The sequence below is a fragment of the Cyclopterus lumpus genome, chromosome 1 (assembly GCF_009769545.1).
Source record: "Cyclopterus lumpus isolate fCycLum1 chromosome 1, fCycLum1.pri, whole genome shotgun sequence".
Lineage (NCBI taxonomy): Eukaryota > Metazoa > Chordata > Actinopteri > Perciformes > Cyclopteridae > Cyclopterus > Cyclopterus lumpus.
Genome location: NC_046966.1, coordinates 13837303 through 13852552, shown reverse-complemented (window position 1 = coordinate 13852552; position 15250 = coordinate 13837303). Strand labels below are relative to the sequence as shown.

The 15250-nt window shown below is 41.5% G+C and overlaps 1 protein-coding gene across 1 annotated transcript in view; it reads left to right on the top strand.

Annotated features, from left to right (window-relative positions):
• The window catches only part of LOC117737602 (FERM and PDZ domain-containing protein 1), a 40205-nt gene that overhangs the window by 2585 nt on the left and 22370 nt on the right, over positions 1 to 15250 (top strand). Inside the window, exons 2-4 of the mRNA XM_034543667.1 lie at positions 8857 to 8970; positions 12748 to 12870; positions 13202 to 13365. Coding sequence (XP_034399558.1) covers positions 12752 to 12870; positions 13202 to 13365 — 283 coding nt within the window. The 5' untranslated portion in view covers positions 8857 to 8970; positions 12748 to 12751. The remainder of the gene's footprint in view (positions 1 to 8856; positions 8971 to 12747; positions 12871 to 13201; positions 13366 to 15250) is intronic.

The following is a 15250-nucleotide window of genomic DNA, read 5'->3' as shown; positions in this document are numbered from 1 at the left end:
TGAAATACACCTGTAAATGTTTATAAACACTCATATTCGTAGACAATTCAGATAAAGTCGTTGTTTGTTAATGTCACTTCTCTGACAATTCTCCTAATACTAATACTCAATATTGAGGAAATACAGATACTAAATGTCAAGATAGCACACTGTGGTACAGTTATTAAAGTAATTAGGTATAGCCACCAATTATCTGTTATACCACATCAATTATAAACAAGCTTTGATCATTCATTCAAACAATGTCCTCAAAACTATTCTGGAAATGTTGCGGACTGAAGACGCTACACTTCAGAAATGCTTTCAGTGGACATTTGAACAGTGGACTCTGAATGCCACACGATGCATCCAGTGAACATTAGGATTGAACCAGTGCTAGCTAACTCATCTTGTTCTTGACAGGCTTGGTTTCAGTAAGCTAACTTGGCGAAATACCCAAATTAGTCTTTGGAAGTATTTTTTCCAATTGCCAGCTTTTTGGCGGAAGAAAAAATAAGTAAGCCAATGTGAGAAAACATTTCTGGTCATTAATGATCTTGAGTTAGCAGACCCAATCCCAGTGCCCACATACAAGTGGATTAATTAATTACCCAGCAGCTAAACAGTAAAGCCAGTGGCGGTGTATCTGTGACTCACTGAGGCAAACACGTGATGCCTGTCTCTCTCTCTTCCGTCTCTCTTAGCATTAGTAGACTGATATCTCTCCAACAGGATGGAACTAACTGGAGGATCATGGTCTCAAGCTGTTGCCTTTAATCAATTAAAAAAAACATTTGTGAATTAAATAGATGAAGACAGTTTGCAGCATTGGCTACCTCGTATCCTATTCTTATATCTGCCGTAAACACCCATTTACCTTATTGACTGAGTGGATATCAAAGATAAATGTGTTCTCTGAATCAAAGCCAAACTTCTGCTCCCTGAGACTAAACACTTTACATTATAAATTGCTAAGAAATATTAATCAACTAATGACAGAAATGCAACATCTAAACATCACTCTGTCTGGCACCGCTTATAAAAAACAAAATTCTTGAGAAATCTCTCTGGACTTTATCCCGACTGTAAGTGAAATTACTTTACTGTAATGTAGACGACATGTACTGTAATTCACTTGTTGACATGCGGGACTTAAGAGACACACATGCATACTTTGTGTGTGTGTGTGTGTGTGTGTGTGTGTTTGACTGCGATGTGAGCTGCTAAGTGGACTGTGTTCCTAGTCTGCTGTCCTTAGTAAACAAATAATTATCTTGGGTCAAGAACAGACGAGAGAACAAAAATGAATGGAAGATATGTAATATCGCAGATTTGTTAATCAAAAATAAAATGTTGACCGAGAGCTTGAACTAATGCATGCAGTGTAAAAGAGGCTGACATGTTGCATAGCAACTGATAGACTCATACTGTATATTTAAACATTGTGTACAATGATTTTGCATGACTGCCGACGGGAAGGGGAACTTTATTGTTTCTTTGCTCACTCTGAGGTGAAGCAATGGAGACGGACACAACACCAACACCAGCCTCCAATAGCAACATGCTCCCTGTGCAGGAGCGCGATGTGAGGCGTGTGCTCAGAGCGCTGAACCGGAGGAAAGCTGCAAGCCGTGATACTGTAACGAGAAGGATGCTAAAGGTACGTGTGCAGACCAGCTCTCCGAGGTCTTCACAACGTCTTCAACATTTCCCCATCCAAATGCACCATCCCACCCTGCCTGAAGTTTGCCACAATCATTCCACCGCTGAAAAAGACTGTCATCAGCTGCCTCAACGACTCCCGTCCGGTCGCACTCACGGCGGTCATCACTGCATCAAGGCCTTTATGACTAGCCACAACCGGACTGGTTAGACTAGACCCCCATCTCTACTTCACCCTTACACACAGCATCTGCCCCCTCTACGAGGCTGTGTGTTGAGCCCCATCCTCTACGCCAGACCTGGGCATTGTACGGCCCCCGGGCCATACCCGACCTTTTGGCTGTAGCCGACCGGCCCGCGGGAAGTCAATGGAAAATTATGTGCGTTGCTTTTATTTTGAAGGTGGCTGTTGCCTTCTTTTTTTTTGTACGAAGGTGTGCGAGCAGCAGTGTCGCTGCAATGTATTGGCAAACTTAGCGGAAATGTGAGTTAGCTCACAGAGAAATATCGAAACTTGACTGAAGCAGAGCAAGCATGGACAGCTTTGGCTTTTGCCAGCTAAGCTGTAAAAGCAAAATGGCTTTTTTTAGCAGCCAAGACCAGCGTTGTGATGTCCCACAAAATGGCAAAAAAAAGCTATTCTCTGATGGGGAGTTTATCAAATACTGTTTAGTGGACTCTTCTGCACTACTATGCTCCGAAAGAAAAGCATTCGAGAATGTAGGAGGTAACTAGGAGGATCAAGGACATCTTGGAGCTTCAGCTGCAATATCAAGCATAACTTTTCAAATGTATCTCCTTGGCTCTGGATGAGAGCTGCGATGTCCGCGACACAGTCCAGTCACTTATCTTCCTTCTCATATCCACCTCAGACATTCAATCTGACTTCAGTGAACTTGTTGAAGCCCTTCACAGACTATATTTCTCACATTGAACTGAAAAACAGAAAATTAGGTAATTGGACAACAAACAATAGTGCAGAGCTGCCAACTTTTCAAAAAACCTTGGAGTGAGATTTTGTCGGGGGTAACCAAAATGTTGCTGCGTACGCAGCCACACACATTGGTGGCTCAAATATCAGGAAATTGGAATTCATTTGGCGTTGTACCCATGTTGTGCCCTGCATTCTGGTGGTTTTTGAGGCTCATAGTCGTTGATATGGGTGGCTGGAGATGGACAACGTTGGTTACATTCTGTGAAGCAAAGACATGGTGGTTCGCCTCCAGGAAATGTTGGTTTAAGTAGATGTTATTTCATGCATTCTAGTGGATCTTTGGGTGGTATGCTAAAGACGTGCAATACCTGAACTTATTCTGATTCATGTCCATCTGCTCATGACTTGCAGGGCCTTCTAGACTTGAGCTGAACATTCAACCAGAAAACTATTGTTGTGCCTCAATGACTGTCTATGTACCACAATATAGCCTAATTAATAGACCTGTGTTTAAGATTTGACCAAGGTAGGTTATTTGACATTTTGATTACAATGGTATTCAACTAATTCTTAACAGAAACCTAACCTATATTGTTAATAATTGTATTCTTAAGAGCAAAAAATGACACAAGATTAGTTAGGGAGAAATATTTTTCATTATGAAACAAAAAAGTGCAACAAATAAAGTGCTTAAACAGTAGCCTTTTTAAACAAAACAATGGTTCAACACATAAATAAAATAACAAAAAATGAGGCATCAGAGATCAGAATTTTTTACGATATGTGGGCAAGGTTGTACTGGCCTGTGGCCTTCTTGGAGGCCTTGATGACCACTGAGGGGGGCTCCCATCTGAAGCAGGGCACCAGGTCAGCCATCTTTATGGCCATGATGAAGGACACATGCTATTTCTGGTCTTTGTTTTTTTAGTCCCACAACTGAAAACACCCTCTCAGCATCTGCATTTGAATGGGGCAACACCAGGACCAGCTTGGCGACGGCAGCAAGCCTCTGAAATTCTTTGGCTCCTGTCACCTATTGAAAATGAACCAAGAACTAAATGGAAAAACATACCATATTTTGTTTTCATTAATACTGTAAGTATACTGTAACAAACTTCAGATATGCATAGTTTGCATCATGTATGACACACTATATGCATGCATCAATAAAAGCAACAGATGTAGTCAAGCCACACCTGCCAAAAAAAATGTATACCTTATGTTTCCTTGTTGCCATTCCAGCCAGAAGCTGTCCATATCTGTCCATATCTCTCTCTGTCCTGTCTGTTGCTCCTCTGTCTGTTGCCCTGTTGTTTCTATAAATTGTTATGGCTGTTCTGACAGTGGCTGGTTCTTTAAATAATATAATACATTTTGCTTTTGTCCTCGGCCTGGAAAAGGTCTTTTACGAGACATCTTTGTTAGCTTAAAGAATTAAAATGTTTTTTAATAACTACTCTCATTTACAAAAACATGCCTAATTCTATTGCACAAATTTCCTGTCTTTATGTTAAATTCTTTGGAACCTGTTCAAAGTGCTGTTTGGAAAATGATTGAGAGGGTCCTTTTCTTTGGCCTGTAAATAAAAAGATAAATGCTATGTGAGCAGCCTTAATAAACAATGCTATGATGTTTTGAGCATGCAGTATAGAGGTTACAAGGTGCTCTCCTGCTGCTTGTTATGACAGCTGAGTTTACATTCACCACACAAAATCACACTCACAAAAACACAACGAATCATTTCTTTCAAGATTTAAAGTTTAAGAGAGTTAACATACCTTAGTCTCTGCTCCTCCAGAGTGTCCTCTTTGAAAATCTTCTTCTGTTTGCTAACTTCGGGACTCTTTGGGATAAATAGGATGTATATGCAGCGAATAGGGTTACAGATGCGCTCCTATCGTAGGGGAGTTTGAAAAGGAACGAACGTGTCTCGGAGACAGACCTCCCACTCTGCCCAAAATCAGAATTTTTTTTTTGCCGTGAGAATTGGTTGTGTGGCGTGAGTGTGTGTGGAAAACATGCAAATGCGTGTGTCACACGGCGAAACCGTGAGAGTTGGCAGCTCTGATAGTGCTAAAAGTATTAATTTAGCAGAATCATGATCCCTGTCAGTGTTTTATTACATATGTTGTTCAGTTTGGTAAACTCATAACTAAAGCTGCCCAGATAAATGTAGTGGAGGAAAAGTACTGAGATGTATTGGAGTGGAAGTACAAAGTTGAATAAAATGGAAATACTCAATTAAAGTACCTTGCATTTGTACTTAAGCAAATATACTTAGTTGCATTCCACCACAGATCATAACATGACTCTTACCACTCAGAGTTCATCAAAACTATACAATTTACAGGTGGAAAAATATCGAGCAGAATTGAGTTCAGTCTATTGGTCCGGGCGCCTCCACAAACAGTCCCTTTTTCTCTTGTGCACCCTTGGGAAAAATAATTTGCCCACCCCTGCTCTACGCCCTCTACACTCAAGGACTGTGCCCCACTCGTTACACCAACACCACATCAAGGTCGCAGATGGCTGTGGAAAGACTTATCTCAGGGAAAGCGGCTGTGGTCCTTCTACTGCTGCTCCATCGAGAGTTTGCTGGCGTACTGTGTGCCTGTGTGGTATGCCAGCTGCTCAGCAGCAGACAGCAGAGCCCTTCAGGGGGTCATCAACAATGCCCAGAAGATATTTGTTGCCTCAGCAGAGCAGCCGATATAGTAAAAGACCCGCCCCACCCTGTTTGATCTGCTGCCCTCTGGTAGTCACTTCAGTTCCATCAAATCACAGACAAGCAGGACTCAAAAACAGCTTCTACCCCAGAGCCACGTAAACTGAACACTGTCAAACACTGACTGTCTACACGACCATCAGCACTACAATATTTAGAGTTATAGCTACATTACAACCGCAGCATAACCTTTCTATGTATACACAGAACTCTTTACATTACAACCACTGCACAATAGTTTGTTCCTTTGTATAACCTTTGTACTTTGTGCAAAGCCAATAAAGTAATGCTATCTATCTTCTAAACACTGTAAAATCAAAGGGCTTTTCCAGGGAAAATTACATTTGCATATCCAACAGCAGCAACAGTTTGTATTCTCATCCTTTATTGTCCTCTATAGAGGACAGTAATGTACTCAGAAATTATATTCAAAATTAAACAAAACAAGAATGTAACAACAACATCCCAGGCTATTTTAAGAAGTTATCGCTGATGGCTCACAGCTCCTAAGATGACCCTCCAGATGGTTTGTTACACAGAACCATCTATATGGAAAAAGGGCAGGTACTTTCAAAAAGTACTTGGCAGGTTGATTGGATGAACCATATGTTAATCAAACTCCTGTCGAAGCGAGTCGGAAGAAGAGCGAAAACATCCTCTCCATTGCGAACAACCTTTAGTGTCGTTCTTTGGTCTTCTTTCAGTGAAGAAATACTCTCTAGTTCTGATGATGCTTTTGCAGCACCTACACCATTGTTGTTGAAGCATACAGTAGTCTCTAAAAACATGTAATGCAGCGCCCGAAGCTGGCAGTACCTCTTCACAGGATGCTGATTGAACCGTGCGCCGGCTCACCGGACACAAACACCTTATTTGAAGCCTGACGAGAGAGTTCAGTGTAATATGTGATCCACCGACCTTTGCGCCTTCTTGTGACATCACAAGAATCTAGCTGCCGTGTAAGGTAACAGGACTCCTCCTAAAATGTTTAATGCAGATTGGTTGTCTATCAGGGGCCAGAGGAGAGGAGGGTGAAGCATGGTTGAGGTGGTGGCAGAGGTTGTGTGCTTTGATCCGATGTGGTGGCGGTGTCGATGAGGGTGGGAGGGTTAAGAATTGTGAGACAGTTATAATACAAGATATGTAAGTGAGTTGTCAGAATCTCATTTTTTATTGGTGGGGGTGGGCATGGTGAAATAGCAGACGATGGAGCACAGGAGGACATGTTTCAATGGTACTTTGATATATAAGAAGGAGGAGATCTCTGCCGGAGAGAGCCCTATGTGTTAATAAAAGTGAAGCAAAATAAATGAGTGTGTGTTGGATGTTATTTAGCCAGACAGAAAAGGCTCCTGCTAAAAAAAACTAATAACACAGAATACTGCTATATTTATTTTCCTTCAAGCTTTATTTTCTAGTGAGTATCTAGATAAGAAAGCCCAAATGTTGTTATACTGAACAGACACGGCCTGCACAACTTAATGTGGCTCCTGATCTATCTATGTATGCATCCAGAAGTGGACTGCACATAAAATGTTCTGTAATAGAAAGAGTTTGGAAACAGTGAGATCTCCATTACAATGATAATTCAGTTATTTTGTATAGTCCAGAATGACAAATTTGCCTCAGTGGGCTTTGCAACCTGTACACATACGACATCCCTGTCCCTGGACCTTACATCGGATCAGGAAAAACTCCTCAAAAAACAGAAAAAAACTTTCATGGAGTAGAGTTAGTAATGTGCAAAGAGACAAGATTTGTGTAACATCCAACATCATAGCATTACTTTGCGTTGCATATTCTGACTGAGTTTATCAGATATTGATACGTGTCTTGGAGAATCGAGACTGTATCACAACACCTTGCAATACTCAATATTTTTTATATTTTTCTTACACATCAAACAATGACAATGTCTGCCAGAATGTTACTGACAATACTTAAATTAGCTTCCAGCATAAACCCCACACAGCCACTTAAAGTTTGTTCAAACACTGAGGTTGATGCCAAGTAATATTTGTCACCCACGAGTGATTCATAATGCTCTTTAATGTTCTTTAGGTTTCCCTGTTCATCATATCCTCAACTTCCATTTTGTCATGGCTCATATTTCCCTGTCTCATCATTCCTCTCTGCCACGTCATGTATTTTCTCTCTCTCTCTCTCACTCTCTTCTCTGTCTTCCTCTTTGCGTCGGTATGCCTGTTAGTTTTTCCTGGTAGAGTGAAGCGGCTGCATTATCTAGATACATTATTGATGCACGCAGCACTCTGACTACCACACACACACAGACACACATTCAAAAACACCACTCACTCACAAAATACATACAAACGCTCATAAAAAACACATTGTTGCACATAGACATATACATCCAGTACACGATCACAAAAAGCATGTGCCTCAATTTGTTTGGGAATGCGAGTGAGTAGAAGATGAGAAAAAGAGAACGGCAGCACACGTGCAGACTGTTATTTCACAGCTGAGAGAACACAGCTGATTCTGCCGAGCCCTGTTTTAAGAGAAAAAGAAGCATTCTGTTTGAAATGCACAGGACTAAAATTAACACTCTGTTGGCAACCACATGCTGAGCGTTTGTGTGAGCTTGCGTAACACCCTGTCGTACTTTGGAAGGAGCTGGAGGAAACAATCAATCTTTAAGAAATAACTAAAGGGTATTCAAAAAAGAGATGTTGAGAAGTCTGGGAAAGGCAGCAGAAAATACAGAGAAGAAGGAGAATTATGAAAGAGAAAAGTAATGAAGGGTGAGGTTTTGAGTGGCGGGGGAGGCAGAGGGGGGGGGGACTGAAGAGTTCCCAGCATCTCTTTTCCCAGGGCTTTGTAAGGGCCTCATTAAATATGGATGGTGTTTGGAGCAGAGAAGGGGCAAGTGGGACTCCGCAAACAGCACAAGCAGCCCAGGCAAGCCCATCCTGCTGCGATGGGGCCCTGCTGTCTCTCCTTCTTCCCCCCCCTCTATTCACTTGACTGTCCTCCCTCTCTTCCTCCCTCATCCATTTCCTCTTTCACAACCCTTCTCTCTGCTGTCATCTGTGTTTGTTAACAACCACTCTGATGACAAAGTGGGTCTTTTTTGGTCTGGTCTGGTCTTCTTCCACTGTGCTTCATCCTCTCATCCCTTCTTCTTTCCCTCTCTGTACCTCCTCACTAAGGTTGTAAGAAAATACACGCTTATAAAATATATTAAAATACACAGTATCGCAATATTATTTTTTGCGATACTGTAATGATTCTCAAAAACAATGCGTTTTTAATTAACAGTTTATTTATAAGATTTGAGGCTCAGATTGCAAAAAAAGTTGTGCTAAGATGTAGGATGTTACAAAGACTGTGTTCAATGCAAAGGCAGATGCTGTCATTGGTAGTGCTTTAGTACATTGATAACACGGATACTCCTGCAATGTCTTTCTGTCGATGTACCATCTGTCAATCTGACTACTTTCCAATATACAAAATGATTTGTACTGTGTGATTCAGACTACAATAATCGAATGTACCCCACAGCTCTTAATTGTGATGCTGTGTTTGCCTTCAGGAGATGAAGACACAACAGGCTGGTCCTTCTCAGCAGAACGATGGACGGAGAGAAAGCGGAGTGGGACTGTAACCGGGGCCTTCATGGAGCCCTGATACACAGGGCAGACAGCAGGTGTGTGTGTGTGTCTGTATTTCTTTGGCAGTTTCAGTAAATTCAAATGTGACACAGATTTTCTTTGCATGTGTGTACACAAAAATGACACGATTAAAGGATTAAGAGAGTGTGAGATAAGGAGAGAACGAGACAGAGGCCGACCGTGAGAGGACAGAAAGTACCTGTTTTATAGTTGCCCGAAACACACCTGTGAGGTTGAGGTGAAGCTCAGTCTAATCTGGCTCAGCGGGTGTGACGCACAAACTCCCTGCACACACACTCTGTAATCGTGCGTGTGTGTGTATGTGTGTGTGCGTGTGCGTGTGTGTGTGTGCGTCTGCGTGTGTGTGTGATGCATGTTCAGGCATATGCTAGACTTAGCCATGCCTCATGCAAAATATGTTTATATATTCTATATATATCTTCTTGTTTACTTTTGCCAATGCAATTTTGAGGCACTGGCACTTCTGGCAATATGACATACCTATACTACGGAGAAGTCATGAGAACATTAGCGTGAGGCTAATCAAATAAAAAAATCTGAATTAGTTATTGGCCAAGGAATTTGACTCGGTGAAAGGTGCCAAATATAGGCCGTATCCTGCAGCTCTGCTCGCTCCGTCCTAAGAAGGCTAAACTATTTGCAACAGTTCCTCTCCATCTCTGAAACGCTTCACAGGTATTGTCTTTTTGAAAAGTCTGTCTTAATTCTTTGTGTGGCTCTGCAGTGTAGGCCGTTGTTTCCAAAGCTTGCTAATGATATTCTGCTGTTGAATCAGGCTTTCATTGAAGGGACGTGCGTGTGTGTCTGTAGATCAGCCAATAGGAAGTCCCTTTCTCTGAATCAACTGTGATTGGACAACGTCTCCCTTCATGGGATACATTTTCTAAAAGCCTGAAACAGTCTAGTTTTTTCTCAGACCATTTGAATTACAAAATGCAGAAATGCTATTGTGGATTTTTTTTGTGAACCACGACTACAGAAAAACCACCATTTAATGTTGACTCTTGATTGTTTATAACTGAAAATGTGGTTATTGATCTTGAGCACTGTTCCAACTGTGTGGGCGTGGACACAATAACCCACCCATGAACATGGCACCATGAAAAATGAACATGTGTAGGTCACTCACATCTTAATTACACGTAATAGAATCTATAGAAATGTCAGTCTTTCATTACTAAATAAAATGGATAGATTATGTCTGAAATCCAATATGATGTAGAAAAATAATATGAAACGTTGTATGAAATGAGGGTGGAGTTTGTCTTTCAGCTCCAATTTTGCAGAGGCACAGAGAAACAGATGAGAAATCAGATTCTTCCAACATTCAAACAATAATCTAATCATCTTCTCAAATAGGGAGGGGACACGAGTGAGGGAGTGAATGGTAATGGCAGTAAAAATATTCTCATTAAAAACTCTGACACTGTGAAACATAGCAATCACAAAGCACCTGCCCCCCCATTGTTTGGAGTGGATTGTATCCCTGGACCGCACGGCCTGTACTTCATTAGTATAGTCAATCAACGCCTTGTTTATGGGATTAAAGGGGATTAAATGTGTATAAAGGCATGAAGCCCAGTGCTTTTACATTTGAAATGCACATGGTATCCATCACTGATCATCCACTTTTATAATGAAGTAACTCCTCTAGAAATACACAATTTTAGAGCTTCAAAGTATGTTTCTTTACATTTACATATGTATCTATTTCACTTGTGAGAAATCCAATGCTGGTGAGCTAGTTGGGATACTCTCAAACCTAAGTACACTTCTGCATTGTGTCTTTGTAACCTGAGACGCGAGACACTGTGAGCGAAGCAAACCGGAAGAGTGAGCTATGAGAGAGAGATCTATAAGAGAGGGAGGAGAGAGAGAGAGAGAGAGAGGATAGTGATATTCACAGACAGATGGATGGATAATGTGCTTATGACTCAAGATCCCCAAGGAGACATTGCTGTCTGGGCATGTCCCTCGCCACTTTCATTACTAAGCTTTACCCCTCTCTCACCTTCTATCAAACTTTTATGTTTTCTGTCCTCCTTTCGATCAGTTTCCTGCTGTTGTCACATCGTACTGTACCTGATGATGCACCGGACACCTCGCTGTTCTATTCGTTTCTCAGCTTCCCATCTCCCCTCCCTCCCTCCCTGCCCCTTTGTTTCTCTAATGGTTGGTGCTAATGCCCATCATCAGCAACGTCCGTCTGGGGGGAGATTCCTTCCTGCATCTGCTCACTGAGGGACACAACAGGCTGAGATCATTCACTCATTCATTCCATCCATCTCTGAATTCATTCAATTATCTCTTCCATTCTCTCATCTATCCATCCATTCATGACTCTTACGTCCACCTTGATTAGTTGGTCATTCAGAGGGAGGCGATTCGACATAAAGGCTCACTGTACATCTGTTGTCAGTCGAGTAGACTCAGCCTTTGATGATGTGAGGAGGTATTGGGTAACGGCTGATGACCGAGTCTTTGTCTGACTGCCTCAGTCATCAGACTGGGAGGAAGCTTTTGTTTGTGTGTGTAGTGATTGAGAGGAAGACTTTGAGAGCAAATACTTGTTTTTCTTGCTGATGCTTAGATCCTCTAACGAGCTTATGCTAGTTTACTAAACAAAACCATAACAGCTGGTCACAGTGAACCACTCACTATAGTCACAAAAGAGCAAACAGCATTGTTTTATGTGAGTGATCCCTATCACGGAAGACGCATTTAAATGTAAAAGTACATATATTTGGTTCGTTAGTTTTTTTTCCCCCGTTATTTTACAAACATGTTGTGTGCAGCTTAAAATGACTGAATGGCCGCACAGACTCTTGGCGTGAAAAGTATGTGCTGACAAATGTGATCACAACTCTGTAGACACCCAATTAGATCGACAAAAGTATTTTGATAATGATTCTTGCTTTCAGTCATTCTGTTAAGCAAAAAGGCCAAATCTGTTTTCAGCATCTCAAATGTGAGAATTAGATTTTTTGTATTTGCCATATATACATATACTATATGTCATGGTGAATTGAATATCTTTGGGTTTTGGACTGTACGTCATCATGGGCTCTGAAATTAAATCAATTTGATATATTCTAAAGAGCTTGTATTACTTTTCGCCAACATTTTATAGACAAAGTGATTAATAGAACCACAGGCACCAGAGGCAACCCATGTCCATTAGATCCAGCTCACCAACCAAAAGAGCCTCGCCTCAGTCTGCAAAACACAACAGGGACCCATTTAAAGGAGGACACCATCATTATTGATAATTAGGATTTATTGATATCACTGAGACTTGAATGCAACAGGCAAATGGCCCATAACTCAGACTAAGAGACTATTAGGCTGCATAAAGTGACATCATTGTCGGCCTCAGCCCATGGCAAAGACACAGAGGCCAAACCGAATGTGTGTCTGAAAACCTGCATTTTGAAAGTTATAGTTTCACATCTGAGATGAACTCTCATCTGGACTATACAAAATAAACTTAATTTAATTGAATTAAATCTTGCATTCTGATTGCAAACATCTGATGGAGTTAGATTGTACAGTCTTTTGAAAAGAATGAACAAACATTCGCTCATAATTCTTTAAAAAAAATAAAAAAAACACAGTTTGCTTTTTACCATTCAGGAATTCTGGTTTTGATAAGAGTGTTAGTACCCTAGCTCTCTGACTCTGTTTAGATGTGTTTATATTTCCTGGCTGGCATATTTCATCACATGTTGTCGTTAATATAGAGCCATATAAACAACTATACTGTAACCCCTTTGACCTTGGCACCCTGGTAGGTAAATGGAGGTGCAGGACAGGAGCCGCTCCCCATCCCGTAGAACCAGCCGGGTGGAGCAGGTGGTGGGACGATGGCTGAGACGGTCCCGAGACCTGGGCAGCAGGTCTCACTCTCTGAGCAGGTAGACCTCTATTTTGGTCTTATTTATGCTTACTGGTTAGATTCTCCATTTCATCTGACCTGTATGTCTTTTGACTGGGATCCTGGGTGAAAATATGTAAATCATAGGAAATCCACATTAGTGATCTATTAAGCCATCTGCATTTGTGCTGTATCTTGCTAGTTTGTTGTATATATTTATTATGCATCTTCTTGTCTGTCTAATATACACCAATAAAAAGATCTGTACTGATCAAACTTCCGGAGTAGAAATGCAAATGCATAATATGCAAATTAGGTTCTGAATGAATCATTTTGTTTTTTGTCATGTATGTCCACCCGCTCATCTCCAGGGACCGGGTTGGAGTGGATGGGCAGTCAGCAGAGTGCAGTGGCTCTGATCAGAGGAATTACCCATTTCGCTTCATCGTCCAGATCCAACAGGACCCGGACCTCAACTCTCATGGCCTCACTCTGTCCTTGCAGACCCCCATCCTGGTGCAGGAGGTAACCCCAGGTATGACCAGACGTATGAAATGTAACGGTAGAAAGCAAAACAAAGGACAAAGCTACTTTACAAAGAAGTGAGGACAAATATGATTAGTTATTGCCAGCTAAGCCCCTCTCATCCCTCTGGTGCCTGTTCTGAAGGAGCAGTTATAATGCGGATCTCTTAACTTTGATTCAAGGTCATCTGATAATCTGGACACACTTTGTTGTCTTTACACACAGAACCCTTGTCCCTACAAGCACTGCAGCACTTCTCACCCTCAACAGATAATGAGAAGAAGGAATACAGTACTACCCGGAGTTAGAGAGTTTGATTTTATAGCTGACACTGCATGTTTAGGTGAGCCCAGCTATGTCTGGTTGGTACCTCTCATCCTCCCCAACACCAGCTCAGACTTCTTCCCCCATGCAGAGAACATTCCAGGTGCCAGTTCCCATTGCTTGCCAAGCACTGCAGTGTGTTGGTCTGCTGTGTCAGTGTCTCTTGCCCAACAGGCACCACTGCTACTGTTCATATCAGTACTGCAACAAGAGCTAAGCATTGTTGAAAACTAATTACATCTAATAAATTGATATATGATGTGCTTGCAGAGACAGAACATTATGAATTCATTGCAGTGTGTACTACATTTGCATGTGATTTGGCTGACAGGACCACCCTATGCCATAGTTGGTAAGAGGGTGTTCAAATAAAATATATGCTGTTCTTTCAGGAACAGAGCATTTATTTTGCCCGCTTTCTCCCTGTTGTTTCATATTTTGCAAGTCTCCACTGCAAATGTAATAATAGAGCTGTGCCAGACCACTGCCGGCCTCTGTCCAGTGTACAAAACGAGCTGTAAAATGTGGAACCTCGGAGGGAGGTTGAGACCGTATGCTTATACTGCATTCTGGCACACAAAACGGTATGAACAAAAGAAAGTGAAGATGCTTTACACGTATACCCCATCTACATAGTAAAGCATCGCAATGCTTTCTCATTATACTGAAGATGCTTTACACGTGCATGCGTGTAAAGCATCTTCAGTATAATGAGAAAGCAAAACAAAAGAGGAGCTTTTGAAGCACGTGGAGCTTGGCCCTTGATTGAGGCTCTCAGGCTGCACTTCCTCCTGGGCTGTATACTGCCGCCAACAACCTCTTCCAATCAAATGCTAAATGTTTGTTCTGGTATGTAATAAGTGGGTAAGATTGAGGTTAGGGGTGTGATCTGGGTCTCAGTGAAGGAGAAGGGATATGCATACAGCTGAAGATGTGCCTTGGAAGCTTTACTCAGGCATAGGAACAGCACCTCCTACTGGTCACAATGTAAAACTTACAACCGCATGGTTTCGCACAATTCTGATATGCCTACTTATGGTAGGCATTTTTAATAATAATCCATTTAATTTATATAGCGCTTTTTAAGATACTCAAAGACATGTTACATTATACACACAGCTACGGGGAGCAATTAGGGATTAAATGTCTTGCTCAAGGACACATTGACTAAGGCGGGGATTGAACCTCCACTTTTTAAAGGGCCTCCACAGTGCACAACACAAGTTAATCTCCAGTGATCGACTGCTGTAAATGTTGTCACATCTAAAGGATGCAGTCTCACAGGCCTCAATAACTTTCCTAAAATAGAATTACGCACTACACAGTATCTTGAGTATGATCGACTTACAGCCATGTTTTGGGTTAATTGTCTTTAGAGCTGATACCAGGCTGTAAGCGATGCAGAGTGAATCATTCAAAGATTACTGAAATGGTGTTGAACCAAATGGCCGTGTGTGCTAACAGTAGGTTTTGACCTCACAATATTGTTCAAAAATCCCATTTGATTAGTTTTTTAATTAGTGTGTGTCTTGTACAGATTTAGTTCTTGGAGTGACTAGTTTGCATTTGCC